Source organism: Python bivittatus, unplaced genomic scaffold (genome assembly GCF_059951505.1).
Source record: "Python bivittatus isolate LINGU-HERP-01145 unplaced genomic scaffold, Pbiv_v1 ctg000700_np1212, whole genome shotgun sequence".
Classification (NCBI taxonomy): domain Eukaryota; kingdom Metazoa; phylum Chordata; class Lepidosauria; order Squamata; family Pythonidae; genus Python; species Python bivittatus.
Genome location: NW_028277098.1, coordinates 75354613 through 75372014, shown reverse-complemented (window position 1 = coordinate 75372014; position 17402 = coordinate 75354613). Strand labels below are relative to the sequence as shown.

The 17402-nt window shown below is 37.5% G+C and overlaps 1 protein-coding gene across 1 annotated transcript in view; it reads left to right on the top strand.

Annotated features, from left to right (window-relative positions):
• The window catches only part of NECAB3 (N-terminal EF-hand calcium binding protein 3), a 102336-nt gene that overhangs the window by 29454 nt on the left and 55480 nt on the right, over positions 1–17402 (top strand). The window contains exons 2-3 of the mRNA XM_015888168.3: positions 3744–3768; positions 7487–7595. Of these exons, the coding sequence (XP_015743654.1) occupies positions 3744–3768; positions 7487–7595 (134 nt within the window). The remainder of the gene's footprint in view (positions 1–3743; positions 3769–7486; positions 7596–17402) is intronic.

The following is a 17402-nucleotide window of genomic DNA, read 5'->3' as shown; positions in this document are numbered from 1 at the left end:
CTATGTATGCAAGTAGGTATGTTGTGCCTGAGTTGTTATCAGCATTCAGCTTCCCTTATCTTCAGAAGACAATTCTCTACTGAGATGAAGCATTGCTAACATCCATGCATTGAGGCACACATTCATGAACACTAAGGTGCCACATAGTATATACTGTAGTTGGTCATTTTGCACGCTGGTGAGATTAACTCTGTAACTAATTGCATTGCCAGTATATATTTCAAGTGTGTAGTACCTTTAGTCAAAAGAATTTCATTTTTGGTAAGAGAGAACAGGTAATTGCAGAAAAACCAATATAACAAATGGAGTAAGCCTTCAGCAATGTTGCTAGAGGCTTTAACATTGAACATTTACTATGATTTGTTGGGTTTTAGAAGCCTGCCTCTTTTTTCATCTGGGAAAGAAAACTGTAGGCATTTCCACAGGGGGGTGTCAGAAAAAGTCATGATGGTGGACACATGATTGAAGCTGCCATCTTGACTTTTTTGACACACTCTTGCAGATGCCTCTGCAAAACTATGCCACCATAGAATTGCTGATCTTTAAAATGGGGTAAGATGGTCTTCCTGATTTCATTGTAGTCAAGGAATTTATGTAGGAGTGAAATTCCATTTCTACTGTAAGATTCAGGGATTTTTTTTTCCCATTTGGTAACAAAATACAGCTGTTAGTGCAGGTCAACTTTTATTATGGTACATTGAAACTAAATCTTCTTTATTTAAAGCTGCTGAGAATTTAAAGTCATGGAAATAATGCAATGATGCAGTGAAGATGCACTTGGTGATGTTTTTTGCTTTGAGAGGCTTCCATATATACCCTTACCTAGAATGTGTAAAACAGTGAAAGGATGTTCCTGAATGTTTTGCATGTTGCTGAAATATAGACAAATCCTCATGGGGGCCTTGTGGGTTAAAGTTTAGAAACAATTGCCTGAGTTAGCCAATGAAAATTCCTTCCAACTCTTTCTGGGCATCTTTTGTAGAATGAATTGTGCCATAAGAGACTACTCCGTAAAAACATAACTTTTGCCACTTGTCCAACCATGGCCTGGACAATCTCTTTCTTCTGCCATGTTCTCATGATATGGCCTTCCTTTCATTTGCAATGAATACCTGAGGCAGCTTAAAGTTGTCCTTAGCTATTCTGGTGTTAAAGTAGTGCTTTCTCCTTTTAGAAAACAGCAGGCAGCAGGAGTCTTCCTGGTGTAATCTGACATATTTCACAAAGTATTTGGCTGGGGTTATAGTCAGATGATCTCAGGGGATGGGATCAGCCCAGCACTTATTGGACACTGTCACTATGTCTGGCGTAGGCATATACTTTTGCCTCTAGTTCTTGGGCATTATCTTCCAGGGTTCTCTTCCAGTACAAGTTGATATCAAGTTTAGAGACCAGGAACAACCTAAACCACAGCTGAACACTGGTGGAACTCTGGGGGCTGCAAGATGGCAGAAGAGAGATAGCCACTCTCTCTCTGCTGCTTCATGGTGCAGCTCTCCTTATACCTGTCAGGTGTTATTCAGGCTGGTTCAGCACTCTTCTCGAACAGTGCTAAATCAGTGTCCCAAAGTAACTTGTCAATAAAGCACTTGTGTAAAAACTAGAGTGAGTTTGGATAGATGGATAACCTATCAGCCTAGCTATATGACAAAACTCACCTCCAGCCCAGCCCAGCCCAATCCCATGGTAAGGAAAGTGATTGGTGGATATTTTCTACAAGCTGCTAACATTTAGTGGGATGGGAGGGAAACAAAGTCAGGGGAATCCACCTTAATGTGGATAAATAAGGACAGTACCATTTACTGTTATTATGTCTTAGCATGAAAGAGATTGCCAGTAGAAAGCAGCACATTTTATACCAGAATAGGTTTTGCCAGCTTCAAGACTTGTGAATAGCACATTTAACTTGGCCGTGAGGAAGATCAACACAAAACTAAACAATGCAGCATAGGAAATCCTGATCTAATATAGTATACAAACCACAGGTTGATGTTGTGAATCTGCAACTGTTCTACAGTATAGTTTGGAATTCACTGCTACAGCTCCTAATTTGTAGAATGATCTATCCACTGAGATCAGATAGGTTCCAAATGCGGTGCATTTCCTCCAACAACTCATTTGTTTATTTACTAGGATTTATATGCCACTCCAGGTGAAACTGATTCTGAGCGCCTTATACTCCACATTGCAATAAAAGGATTAAAATATAATATTCTAAAACATAACATGATGGGGGGGGGGGGAGAGAGAGATTCCTTATCATAAACACAATCACCTGGTACCACCTTTTCAGGAGTGATTCAATAATCCCCACCATCTTGAAAGGCCCTCCAGAACTGCAAGATCTTAATCACCATCTGAAACACAAACAAAAAAGGGCTCTGGGTATATGCAATCCCAAAGGAGGGGGCTGTCCCAAAAAAGGCTCACCCTTGGGGTGCCTGATAGCAGCTTTCCAAAGAGTTCAGGACCCATAACAAGCTTTTCCTGCTAGATCTAACCAGACAAGCAGGTTCTACTTGGAGAAGATGGTCTTGGAGTTACCCAGTTCCTAAGCCATGAAAAACTATCAAGGTGGCAATCGCCACCTTGATTTGCACCTAGACATCACTTGGTAGCTAATGCAATTATCAAAGTATTGGTGTCACATGGGCAAACCCAGCTGAATCTGTTACCAGTCAAGCTGCTGCATTCTGGACCATCAAGCTTCCAAATGGTATGAAGGCTGCCCTATGTAGAATGAATTGCAGTAATTCAAACAGGAGATGACAAAGGCATGTTTGTATGTTCAGCAATGTCTTTGACTACCAGTTACTCTTAATGACTGTACAGTAGTAGTAATATGCTATCATTCTGATTTTTAAAATTCCTATTTATTTGTCTTCATTTACATGTTCATTTTAGACTGCTTTGGGATTTTCAGTGCAAATGTAAAAGCGATACATATTAAATGAAATTTAATAAAAATATGAGACCTTTGATCCACATCCAGAATTGTGAGCCAACAAATACTGCTCCATTTGTTTTTATGGAGGTATCAGATTCAGAATTATCCACTTCCCTTGAAATTAATTCTTCCATATGGTGTTGTGGCACCAAAGTGCAATGAATTCCTATATTTGTGCTTACACAGATTCGGCATTAGGACACATTCACACATTTTTATTTGCAGATTTTGATGTATGATAAAGTACTTCCATCCATGAAGATCCACCCATCTGTCTATATGGAGTGTTGAAGTTAAATTCCAGAGGCTATGTGCATTGTGCAGTTGTGTGCACAAATAAATACAGTACAAAGGGCAGTCTGTCTCTTCCAGGAACACTTCCTTAATTTGCTACAGTAAAAAAAAAAAAATAGGGGATACCTAATTTGGAGGTATTTAGGTGACCAAACTGACCAAAGGAACAGGAAAGACTGTGATGAGATGTTCAATGATGTGCTAAGCATTGATGAGCAACTTCAAGGCCTTACTTCTAAACTGGGCTTGGACTAGACAGTCCTTAAGCTAGAGAGCAGGTTTAAATAGGGAGGTCTCCTCTTTAAATAGGACACATGGCCTCCTAGAGATACCCCTGACTTTATATGGGCTGTGTACATTGATTGAATGGGTTTACTCTTCAGATGTTATTGTATCTTTTATTTGGGTGGGGTTTGATTCATACACATGCAGAAAGTGATATACATACACAAAAGAAGGATTACCCATAAAGCTTGTTTTGAAAACATGTTTTTCTTTTCAGATTTTTCGAAGAGCTGACAAGAACGGTAAGTGAATGAGTACGTGATTGTTTTTTAAGCAATGCCACGTGATTATACAGCCTATCCTATTTCAAAGGCTAGGGATGGGCAATCAAGTCATCTAACAGAATTCTGGATACTCTAAAACATCCTTTTAAAAACAGAATAGGGGGGAAAAAATCACATTTCTATTTCAACTCTCCTCTAAGAAACTCAAGATGACAGATACAATTCTTCCTCACACCCCAATTTTCTCTCATCACAAGATTAGGCTGAGAGACAGTAACTGCCTGAAAATGATCCATAAAATGTAATCATTTTATGGAGACCTGAATCTGCTTTTTTTTAAGATCCCAGACTTACACGCTGTATTGACCCTCAGCACTTCTAAGGTTTGCTCTGCAGTCTTAAGGGCTAGAAACTTTGTCATATATGTAAACTAAGATTCACAGGCTCCTAAATTTTTTTATCAGATAAACAAACTCCAGTCTGTGTATGGGATGATGTAGCATACCTGTAGCCTTAGCAGCCTACTTTATAACCCATGGTTGATTTTTAATTCCTAGGTGTTTTTTCATGGCTTTCTCCACTGCTGCTTTTCACTATGACACTTGCTTGTATCATATCCCTTATTCATAAGAATATGTTGTGTTGCCTGTCAGTCATTCTTCCTACTTCAGTCAACCCACTCATTATGTTCATCTTTCATTGCCATTCGATGTTCTGCTGTAGCCTTTAGATCCCTTATATTCAAACCCCTCTTGCTCCCAAGAAATTGCTCAGAACTTTATGACTTGTTTGTTGTTTTATGCAAAGTTGGTTTTGGTCAAATCCATCTGACAATTCATTTTTGCTTCACGTTAACTATATTTTCCAAGGCTTTTCTTTTCTTTTTTCTTTTCACACAGCACTTGTCATGTTATCCCCAATTTGTAGATGGAAAACTGAGACCACCCTGATTTAACATGTCTAGGAGTAGATTTTAACCCAGGTTTCATGGTCCTATACTTTGGACATATCTGTTTATTAACAGGAAGTTCCAACTTAAGGAGAAAGCAAAGGATCACACTCAAGAAAATCAGTGACAAGCCATGAGGACCTCAAAATGACAACATATCATGACATCATAATACAAATGACACAGCTTAGTACATGTGACATGACATCTGATGCAAGTACATAAATCACATCATTGGTGTGATGATATCATGATGCACATATCAACATTTGACCTACTTGCCACCCTATAGACACCTCTGGCTGCTGTTACCAAGATGTGTTTTTAAAAATTAGTGTTTACATTGATTTTATGTTATTATTAATTTAGTTTTTATTTTTGCAACTAACATTTTACTTAAGGTTACCTGCCTTGAATGTTAAAATTGAACAGTGATATAGATCTAATGTTGATATCCCTGTAAATATAGTTTAACACAGATTATTGATAATATTTATTTTATATGTTTTATGTTTTTATGGTTAATAGTTTTATTGTTTTTAATGTTTTTAATGATTTTTTTTCAGGATTTTGTGGTTGTCTTTGTATTTTTTTTTAACTCTGTAAACCACCCAGAGTCACAGCAGTGATATGGGCAGCTATATAAATGTAATAAATAAATAAATAAATAAATAAATAAATAAATAAATAAAATTTCCTTTTTATTGGAGAGGTATAATAACAAATAAAACATGAATAAATATACTAGTGATTAAACAATATTTAAAAACCTATATATACTCTAGGGATTAAAATAAACTAAACATTAAAAATGTTTTATATATATATATATATATATATATATATATATATATATATATATATAAAAAGAGATCCATATAGTGACAGTTTGGTATCAATGTGGGATTAATTCAGTCCTTAAATTTATCACTAAATATAGAACATATAGTAACATATTGCCTCATCTTCTCATTTTTGAAATATAAAGACATTAGATTACGATAATACTTATTCATACATAAATGTAATGCTAGAAACTTGGTGCAAGTTTTAACAGATACACAAATCTGTTAATTTCAGTTTCTCGTGAGCTTTAAGTATGCGTTCAGTTGCAATTAGTACAGCTAAAGTGAGAACTGGGAAGCATGTAAGTTCTGCCCAAGGGTCCCCCAAGCAGGATCACTGCTGGCCTTCAAGATGCCTTTCTGCAGAATTCCACTTAGTCCCCCCCCCCCAAATTATATATTTTTTAATGTTCAAAAATTATTAAATATAATTACATAACAAAAATAATGCAAGGGCCTACTGGGTCACAGTTACAGACTTTGTCACTGGTCTCAACAGTTGAGTATGCATGCACAAAGTCAGGGAGCCTGTGCTGTTGATATTGTATCTAATTCTCTTTTTTTTTCAACTTACAAGTGGTACCCTTCCTCCATTCAGTACCCTTGTGCAGCATACAATTTGCATATCGGGTTGTGGCAGCCTGCCCCCATGTCCCAATGCTAATGAAGTCCTATCATTACAGGTAGGCCTAGCTTAACGACTGCCCTTTTTAGCAACCATTCAAACTTATAATGGCTCTGATAAAGTAACTTTACAATTGGTCCTCGCATTTGTGACTGTTGCAGCACCCCCATGGTCATGTGATCAACATTTGGGCACTTTGCAACCAGTGGGCGTTTATGACCGTCGCAGCGTCCTGCAGTCATGTGATTGCTATTTTGGCACTTCACAGCCAGCTTCTGACAAGCAGAGTCAATGGAGAAGCCAGCAGTAAAATCACGAGTCATAGTCATGTGATGTCTCACTTAATGACAACGGATGATTCACTTAATGACTGCATCAGAAGTGAGGTCATAAGTCTGTTGAAGTCAGGTGATGTTTCACTTAATGATTGCATTGCTTAGTGATGGAGTTGCTGGTCCCAATTGTGGTCATTAAGCAAGGTCTACCTGTATTTGCAAAGAGTTCTGTTAACTCCCAGTCTCAGTGCCCTTACAGAATATTTGTATCTTCTGAACTCTGCTTCAACAATGATCTGATTATGGGAATTCCATAAGTAGATTCAGCTAATTCATTAGCAAACCCTTCTAGGTTTCACACTGAATGTGTGACTGTGAGTAGGCAGCTGATGATGCAGATACATGGGAAACATATATGCATGTTCTGTCTCCCCACAAGTTTAGCTCAGTTAGAAAATTTTAAAATACTACATTTTTAGCTGCACTCAGCTGGTTTAACTGCACTAAACCACTATCTACCCAGAGATAAGCTGTGAAGTTAACAATGTTTCTATTTCTGCATCAGTTTGTACAAAAATTGTGCTTCATTTTTGTGAGCATTTCTCCTAATAGAGATACTTCAAGTATGCAGGAAGTATTTTCCTTCATGCACTCTTGTATGTTCGGAATTTTTTTGTTCTGAACTGCAGTGCATATATATGTAAACGTAGATATTAGCATACACTTATATTTTATCTGCATTTGTTGTAAGAACTGCATCAAAATTTTCAGAAATGTAAACATTGAAAGAGAACCCCAACCACCCTCAAGTTCATGGAGTAGTCTGAAAGTGCAAACCAAATGAATTTCTCTCCCAATTCGACACTCTTGCTAAAGTTGTGATTCAGAACAGTAATTTAATCAATAAACATTTTGCTGTTCCATAATGTTCTCCTAGTACAGAATATGTTGAATTAAACCATATATAGCATACTAAGTAGAGGGGTCATCCTGTTCTCTCTTCAGAAAAATATAATTATTCCACGTCTTTAATTAAATGTAGATGACGGGAAGCTGTCGTTTGAAGAGTTTAAGAACTGTTGTGCTGATGGCATCCTCAGCTCTGAGGAACTGTGGGAACTATTCAGTGACATTGACAGGCGTCATTCAGGGTAAGTAATAGGACGAGTAATCTAGAAGCTAAAAAAAATGACATGTGTACTTAACGAAATCCCTTCATGGAAACAGCCATAGCTTAATAGCAGATCACGGATTTTTCATGCAAAAGGTTCTTGGCTTAATCATTTGCATTGCCAGATAGGATTACAAAGATACCTATCTGAAATTCTAAAAAGTGGCTGCCATTCACAAAAAGGAAAGAGGATGTGCATTTTGTGGGTGGAATTTTTCCCTGGTTTGCTTTTAGTTGCTAGAAGAACCTTTAGCAAAAAAAAAAAAAAAAAAAGTATGTGGTTAATGGAAATACAAGCATCTTATGATGAGCTGAATGGTTTTGCATCTCATGTTTCACACAATGTTTTCACTGTATTATAGTTCGTATAGTCTTATTCCATCTTGCTTTTTTTTCAGTTCTGAAATGCAGTATATATTCACTGAAATATGCTGAAGAAACTGCTTTAGGTTTGGCCTCAAGTTTTATGCTCAATGACCTTCTGTTTCCATCCAGATTTATAATGGTATGCTTTAATAATTCAGTAAAACTGTAATACATTCTGTCTAAAGAATGTATATGGCTGCTTTATGGGAAAACAGAAGCACTACAGATTTTGAAGAAGGTAGACCTGGAAATTAATGCTGTTTTAAGAATTGTCCAGGCTGATCATTATTAAAATAGCATGTTAACTTCACAGCAGTATGCCTGAATTCCATGAATCAAAATCTGATTTGCTATTTTTGTCCAAGGGCAGATTAAAATAATATGTAAATTATCTATGGGATATGCAAGCAGTGTAATTCTACCTATCATTTCTACAGCATAACAAATGATCTAGTCAGCTTCAGTATGTCCCATACCACACATGAGGATCCTAAGATAGGGTGGATTGCCTGAACATCCTCTGAGTTCACAGCAGAAGAACTGAATTAAGATCTTTCTGATTCACAGCTCAGTTACCTAGCCGCTAGGCTATATCAATTTTCCAACAATATATATTATTGTATTCACTTTTATTGTAGACAGCGATTAAGAGATTTAAACAAATTTCTCTGGTAGATCAGGAGATTGAAGGCAAATAACTGCCTCTTAGAGTTGGGCTTTTTCATGCTGTTTGGATCCCTTTCTAATGATGATTGTTTTTTTATTCCTTGTTTCTTCATCTGTGTAAAATATCTAGTCACTTTATTCCTTCCTGGACAATTTTTCTGGTTTTCAGTCTCATGTCGATGTTGACAACGTATTGTATTCCTATTTTCATCTCTTAAAGTTGGATGTTGCTAAGTGCACCAAGAAAATCCTTGTGACCTGTATATCAGAATAAGACTCCAGTCTGAAATCTAGGAATGTTATTGTCAGTTGGCATAAAGTCATCAACAATACTCAGCTACATAGATCAAAGACATGCTTAAGGCAACATCTTATATTTGTAAGGCCATACAGAACACAATACATAGCTTCCATTGGTTGATTACTACATGGAACAACTAGCAATGCAGTTATTTAGCTGGGTGTCCTGTGTGCAAGTCCTGATCAAATGACTGAGCATGTTAAATGGACAAGAGGGGAAGTAGGAGCAGGGCCTCATTCCCCATCTCCAAACCCTATGGATAGACTAGAGTTTAACTTTATCTTGCTATCAGAATTCCCAACAAGCATGGAAATGGGAATTCTGGGAGTTACAGTTCTAACTTATGTCCCCTGGAGGAAAGCAAGTTGGAGAAAAGTGCTGTAGCTGTAGCATAATACATGCTATAGTATATTACAGTATGCAAATGCTTTACCTGCAGAGGGTCTTTTGCATGATCTATACTTTTTACAGGCTGAGGGCATGTAGACAGAGCCTATGTACATTGTGTAGGTACATCATTTGTCCAAGTAAAGGCTTTTTGCACAAACTATAACTGAAGTGTGAAAATTAGGTTGTGGTGGCCTTCTGTAGTGGTCTTCTCCCTTTTGAATATATACCATGGGCAGTCATTTATCGGGTGCACATATCGTAAGGCGCCAGAGCCAGTTGCAGCTGCCATACTCTGCATCTACAGAATGGAATACATATCTTAGCAGTTATCACACATGGCCGTCTCCCTGCAAATTAGGAGTACAGTGTTAGTCTAGATAACATCCAAAGGCCAATTGAACCGTATAACTACTATAACAGGTGTATTTTGACTGATCTCTGCCCAAGATCTCAGCTTTTGGCACTTGAGGCTAAAAGAGCTGCAGATGCATTTAGATGCCAGAAGCTAATCATGTATACATATTGAATAAATGAAGACTGAAGTTACCACAAATGAAAAGAGACGAGTCATATGACTGTGTGGTAAATGATCATAACCTTTGTCATGAGGAATCATATAACTAGAAGACCTACAAGGTCATCTAGTTCAATCTTATAACACACACACACACACACAAATCAGTGAGTGCGGCTTTTAGACAACATTCCTTATAAGTGATTATGCATTCTCTGCTTAAAAATCTCTAGTACAGTCTAATTTCCACTAATGTCTACTATACTGTCTTCCTCTGTCCATTTTATAACTTAGACAAGGAATCGATTTCACTGTCTGCTAGGTCACATAGTTCATGTGAGCTTCTCTCAGGTTATCCTTGACAAATGTACCCATTTTCATGCCCATATAATTGAGATGTTTACTAAGAAAACAGCACTGCTTGAGCAAGTTGTTTTAGTATTGTGACTGTATTTGCATATAATACAAAGCCAGGATTTGTTTTAACCAATGTTAAAAATACTTTTGCTGAAGCAGTGCACATGGGCCTCCACCAGAAGGAACAGGCTCTGGTTTCTGAGCCATAATCAAGTGAGCAGGCAGCAGAGGAACATTAGAAGCTATGGCATATTCATTCATTCATTCATTCATTCATTCATTCATTCATTCATTCATTCATTCATTCATCATATTTATATAGCCGCCCATCTCACAATCAAGTGACTCTGGGCAGTGTGCAACAAAGTATATTAGTGTAACACATTTATGTCAGTGCAACACATGCACATGCCTGCAAGGTGGTAAGTAACAAGTGGTGAGGTAAATCACTGATTCCAGTAATCTGTACCTCTGCAACAGCTACACAATGGTATACTGTAGAGCCATTCAGAGGCCCCTTGTCCATGTTTACAAGTCATACCGGGAGAGGCCCAGGCAACCCTTTAGTACATAAATGAAAAGCTGGTGATCATCAATGCAGGAACAAAAAAGAAGTAGGCTGCCTATGGCAGCAAAGCAGTAGCCAGTTTTGGAGGAAAAAAAACACCTTTGCAACATGAAACATACATTTATTTTTAAGTAAGTAATTAATACAGAAGCAGTCAAACTCTCATCAAGGGAATTGCTTGTCTTGCATGCTCCTCTCTTTTCCTTAATTTTCTCCTGCTGTTGTTTGGTTCATTTATGACTGGATATATTGCCAGGCCATCATCATTTCAAAATGAGAGCAGTTGCTGTACCAAATTTACATCTCATGCTAGTGTAGCAGTTCACAGCCAGATTATACATTAGTTAAATGATATGGCAATCTTCCCATTGGCTAGGATTGGAACAAAATGAAAAAGCGTGCCCTCTCGCTCCTTTTTGCACGTGTGAGAGAGGTCCTTGCTCTACTCCCGTTCCTCCTCACAGCCTATTATAAAATGGTTGGGTATGATGGGGTTGTAGTCCAACAAAGATGGACAGCACAGGTTGGTTTAGGGTAACCTTGGAGATTTTCTTCCCTTATTTTTTACAATCACTCTCAAGCTGTAGCTTCACACTTTTGTTGTCTCTGATCAGATAGGTTGCAGATTTTTTAAAAGCCTTCAGAGGCTTCTTTCTGCAAAGAAAAGAAATGGATGAGTATAATTACCAAAAGCAGAGATGCCTCATATTCCAAGATCTGAAAAATTACAGCCTGACTAGAATACAAAGGTCTGTTTTTAATATCTAAAGATTTTGGTGCTACAGCAATTCCCCCCTTCCCCTCCCACATTTATTTATTCATTGAATGTTTAAAGCCGTACAACTCTGAAAAGACTTTCTTTTTTTAATTTTATCACTTATCAAGCAGCTTCTCCAAAATGTCATTTGTTGGGTGAAACCACAATAACTAATTCCTGCAGAGTTAGTATAAAGCTGGCCTTTAGGATAGGATATACTGCTATCTCCACATAGATCTCCGTCTAGGTGACAGGGAAATGCTCAGATTCAGTGTGAAATCAGCCATCTGTCTCCTTGATGTGAACCTTACTGGCTGCTATAATGTCATAACAAGTAGTTTTGTCTCTTGGGTCTCTGTTGTTGCAGAAAGCCCATCCGCGGGATTGATTCTTTTAACTCTGGTGTCTATACATTGCAAACATTATTAGAATCAGCCTGTTAGCTGTTACTGCCTTGGGAGCAGAAATTGCTAGTACTTCTGGAGAGAGCAGTTGTTTTGCTGAACAATCATATATGACATTAACTAATGCCTACAAACATAAATGCTTGTAGTTTAAGCCTGGGAGGGAAAACTCTGCCTTTGGCTCAGGGAACAGAAGTCTTTCTGAGATGCCTTTATTCAATATACACCAGGAAATTTATTTATCCTTTCTCATTGAATCATACTGTAACTCAGCTCAGAAATAAGAATCAGTAAACACTGCCCATCCCAAGTCAGGCCAAAACAGCAAATAAGGAGAACCATCTTGGATCAGGCCAAAGTCCAATATAGTCCTGCACTGCATGGCCAGCCAGATGCCCACATGTAGGCAACCAGGGCATTAGAACTCTCCTTCATGTGATTCCCAGCAATGTGTCTCATACCAGAGGTCATATTAAACCATTATGACTAGTAGACATTAAAAGATCAATATAGTCTTGTCTACACTGACTGGCAGCAGCTCTCTTGGGTTTAGGAAGCTAATTTCAGATTGTAACATTAAGGCTGGAACTCTGTCTCTAAGTTGCAGTGACTTTCCTCGTTACCAAGGGGTAGGGTTAATAGATTTGGGCTGCAAAAGGGGTCAATTCCAGAATATTTGATGTAAACATAGCAGCACTCTTCCTCAATTAAATAAATGCTCATAGGCTAATTGTATAGTTCTAGTGTAATAGAATTTTAGTGATTGGTTGATTTATCAATCAACTGCAGCCAAACATTTGTATATAAAAAGGAACAGTTGTTTCAACACAAAAAATTAAGTATATTTGTTGATACGTAGTAGAGACAAAAGATGCATTCTTGGTTTCTCAAAGAAAGGAATGCTTCTTTTAAGATGGTATTGGCCACCTGCAGTATATTTAAACAAGTGTACTAAAAATAGCTTATAGTAATGCTTGATGCATTACGCTTGCTTCTCTCGTAGTTGTTTTTAAAGAAAATGAAATATTAGGAAGAGGTTATAGAATATGTAGTTTTATAGACTGCTCATGTTTTGGCGAACAATGTTTAAATACTGAAGCATATAAAATGTGGAAAATAAATAATTAAAAGCTATTTAAATGCTTTAAAATCTGCTGACCAATGGATTACAGGCACTTTTTAGCCTTTCAGAATGTTGGTAAGATACGGAAGCTTTCTAAGTAATAATTGCCATTTGAAAAGTATTGTTCTGTTATCTCAGGAAGCGAACCAAGTATGTCATGTTTGGATTCAATCTGTATTAAGGACTCAAGCAATCTTGTGCTGTAGAAGTCCTATCATCCCCAGCCAGCAACACAAGGGAGCCTGCTATCGAGGAATTTCAAACCAGCTACTCTGATAACAATCAGGCAGGCCCTGGCAAGCCTCAGTTTGAAATGAAGTGCTTAGCAAACATTCACTCTCTAGTTTGATCATGCAGTAATTAGCAGGATAGTCATTAGACGGAAAAGCTACTTTCCTGTGTATCGGATATAAGCTATATTATTTTTAGATATTGTTGCTCTACAGCATCGTCTTTTTTGTATCTTTTCAGTGTTTCAGTGTTTCCATCTTTTATGATTCCTGTAGTTTAAAAGAAAAAAATCCTTAGATTTTAATGAAATTCCTATTGAGAAAGGACGTTTAAGGAATCTATGTAATGTGAAAGAAATTACAAGAGGTGTGATTTGAGTTACTCATAGCTTATAAAATTAATATTGAAATAACTGACAGGATGGCATGGAACAAGATGAGGGGTTGTGAAATGGTGTAGTCCTGGTACCTGACAGGAATAGCAAAATCTATTATCTGAGTATAGAAAGAATATATGGCATTATCCATGCACAAGATAGAGATATCAACAGGTATGCAAGAACCTGAAAGCTTTAAGATGTATTAAGAAGGAGAAGGAGAAGGAGAAGGAGGAGGAGGAGGAGGAGGAGGAGGAGGAGGAGGAGGAGGAGGAGGAGAAGGAGAAGGAGAAGGAGAAGGAGAAGGAGAAGGAGAAGGAGAAGGAGAAGGAGAAGGAGAAGGAGAAGGAGAAGGAGAAGAAGAGGGGATCCATAAACAGCCCAGTGTTAATGCTAAATGGCTACCAGAAATCCCAATCTCCTGATGGGAAGTGGAATAGAAAACTAGATAGGAGGAAAAAGGAAAAGGAGTACCTTGGAGGACAGCATGACTCTCTTGTGAAATACCGAATAGGAGCATTCCATAGCACAACTTGTTGTTGATGACCTCATTTACAGCAAAGGTAGTGTTTTTAGACCAGGGAGGAGCAACTTATAAGCCTTGGTTAAATGCAGCTCCGCAATCCCTTTTTGTGGCCCCTGAACCTCCACCAATTAGACCATTAAATTTTATCTACATGATTTCCAAAATTTCATAACCTAGTTTCCTGCCACTCTGAATTGGGAAAGTTACAAATTCATTAGTAAATTCCAAAATAAGCTTAACTTGGTTAAATACACTCACACACACACACGCAAAATCCACAATTTTTAAAAATATCTTAACCTCAGCTTGTGTCATCTCCCACCCACTGCACCCTCCTCCCAAATCACATGTCGTGCAGAGCTATCATCTCTGTTTAAGAAAGAGACAACTTATAGGGCTACAGTCACAAATAATTGTACAGCAATTGCATCTTTCTCTTTTTGGTGGCTTTTTGGGTGAATATATACAGTATATGATAAGAAGAAGAAAGAAGAAAAAAACTCAAGATGATTATAGGTCAAAGATGATACAGCTGTGCCCCCCCCTTTTTTTTAAAAAATCATCTGGAAGTACCTTAGAATATCCTGAACTCAGAAAAGCAAAAGATTTGGAGAAAAAGAGTGACAGAAGAACTGGAGAGAAGCTGAATGATGGGGCAGAAATATACCTGCCTGTCATTATGCAGATCTAAATTTAGCTGGCATAACAGCACCTAGGAGGAATTTACTTTTGCAGGTGAATAGAAAAAGGAAATAGACATCTCTAAAGGTTCACCATCTATTTAACAGCTCATGAAGATGGGGATGTTTCATCATAGTGATAGTGAACCTTTAAAGAGGCATGAAAGCCGACTGGGTGACTTTGGGCCAATCACTCTCTCTCAAACCCTGACATCAGGCTCAGGCAACAAGCTGGCTGGTCAATTCTTCTCACAACTAACAGATCAACATTTGGTTTATCGGGGGGTGGGGGGGAGGTGGACCCTGCACATGCAGGAAAAACACTAGGATGAAAAAAAAAAGATGGGGAAGTTTCAAAACAGCACATTATGTTCCATGCATACCTGAGAGCTGGATTTTTCTGTCAATGGTGTCAACACCAATATAATGTGCTTTATCTTCTGGAACATTGCACCCCAGAGAGCAGTAGCATAGCTTCCCCTTAATGATTTCTTAAGCTTGGCCTGGAGCAATTTTTGCAAAAGTGATTAAATTAACCTTAATTAATCCCTAGCAACAAGTGGTGGTCATTTGAAAAATAAATAAAGATACATACTAACTCCAGGATGGAGTTGCTAAAGGCAATCCAAGGAGGTAAAGAGCATACAATTATCTTAGTATAACAAAGATAGTTCCCAAAGAGTGACTGGAGCTGGCAGGCTGCTGTTTTCCCTAGAAAAGAAAGTGACTGAGCAGCTGAGTGACTTTTTACTATTGTTGCCAGAGGAGAGCTGTACAAAGGAGAATGAAAAGTGTCTCTTATGGGGGATCTATCTGATGCTGGGGCAGGTGAAAGTAGTTGCTTTCATGACTAGATACACTACAGAATTAATTTAGTTAAGTCTAATGGAAGTCATCTCCTGCGTCTAGAATATTGGCCATCAACATTCTTCTGATGTTAATTTCTCCAGGAAAGTAAAGACAAAGTTGCTTATAGATTATGAATTAATGAATGAAAAGAAAGGAAAATAGATATATTGCATGTCTGTAAAATTCAAAGAAAGGGGAAAGATGAAATAAATATGAATGGAAGTTGTCTGATATTGTGGAGATAAATACATGCCAGAAAGTGAAGGCTTATGTTTAATTATGAATGAAAGGGCTGCAATGTATGTCAGTAAGCATATGAAAGTACAATTCTATATGTTGGTGGTAGTTACATGTTATGCTGTAGTGAATTATAATAATGGAAGAACCTGGGATTAATTTGGGGGAAAATTGTATAATATTCTGAATTAATATAATCCAGAGGAAAAATGAATGTATTAGATTCCATGAACAGATGAGTGGAAATGGGACAAAATAGTACAGAAGAAATAATTGGACCATTCAGAGATCTAAGAATGAATGAGAATGGTGATTGGTGAGTATCTGCTTAGAAAAAGGTCTGTTCTGAATATGTGGTTGATGCATAAGTCTATTCATATGTACAAAAGTCAAAGGAATGAATTTACGTTTAAAAGCATGAATGGTCTGATTGTTCATGATGAAAGATTGAGAGAATTCGGGAAGAATACGAGGGTGATGAGGGGTTGAATGAGGGACAGATCTGTTTTGGGTAGTGTCAAGAGTGGATTATGGGGGGAAATGGACATGAAGGAAAAGGAAAAAGAAAGAAATGCAACTGAGAGTAGACCTACTAGAAGAGAAAGTATGAGTCTTGAATGAAAATGTATTAGTAGTTTAATCTCCCAGTAAAATGAACAGAAAGTAGGCATAAAAAAGAGCATCTGAAAGCTGCTTGAAATAGAGTGAAGAGAATTATAGATATTACTGTATTATGTTAATGGAACTATGAAAAAGGACCCTTGGTAGCATGATGTAGTGAAAGAGGGTCAAAAATGAAGTTGAGAGAAAGATACTTTCTAATGTATATAGACAGAAAAGGATGTAGTCAATGAAAGTAAGGAATGGTTAAAATTAAAAGAGGCAAAGAAAATACAGAGTGATTTTGACAAAAACAAACACTTCTTTTGGTAGTGGGTAAAAAGGACTAAGCAAGGAGCCTCCAGCAGAGTGGATGGAACTGAGAATAAATGTAATAAAATGATTTGGAATTAAACTGAAGTAGAATTCTGGAAGGAAAAAAATAGAGATTTGTGTGGGAATGATAGTGGTAAGTTGAACAGTGGAATGTTAGTGTAAAACACATATGCGCATGCACACATACACACGTCCCAACCCAAGCCTTTTGATGAAAAGAAAGTCCTAAACACTGTGAGAATATTGAAAAATGGAATGGGTTCACTTGTAGATGGTGTAACTGGAGAAATATAGAGTGGCAGTATGATTTTCTTATGTGTCTACCACGAGGATGCTGTTATATTGTTCCATATACAAAGTGAGAGATAGCAACAGTGAATACAAAAAGTATAGGGGAATTAGTTTAAGTATGCCCAGGCAGAGGCTGGTAGAATTCTAACTGAAAAGATACAAGAGGTGAAAATTATTAAACTTTAGGAAAGGCATGGCAGCTTTATGCTGGGCCG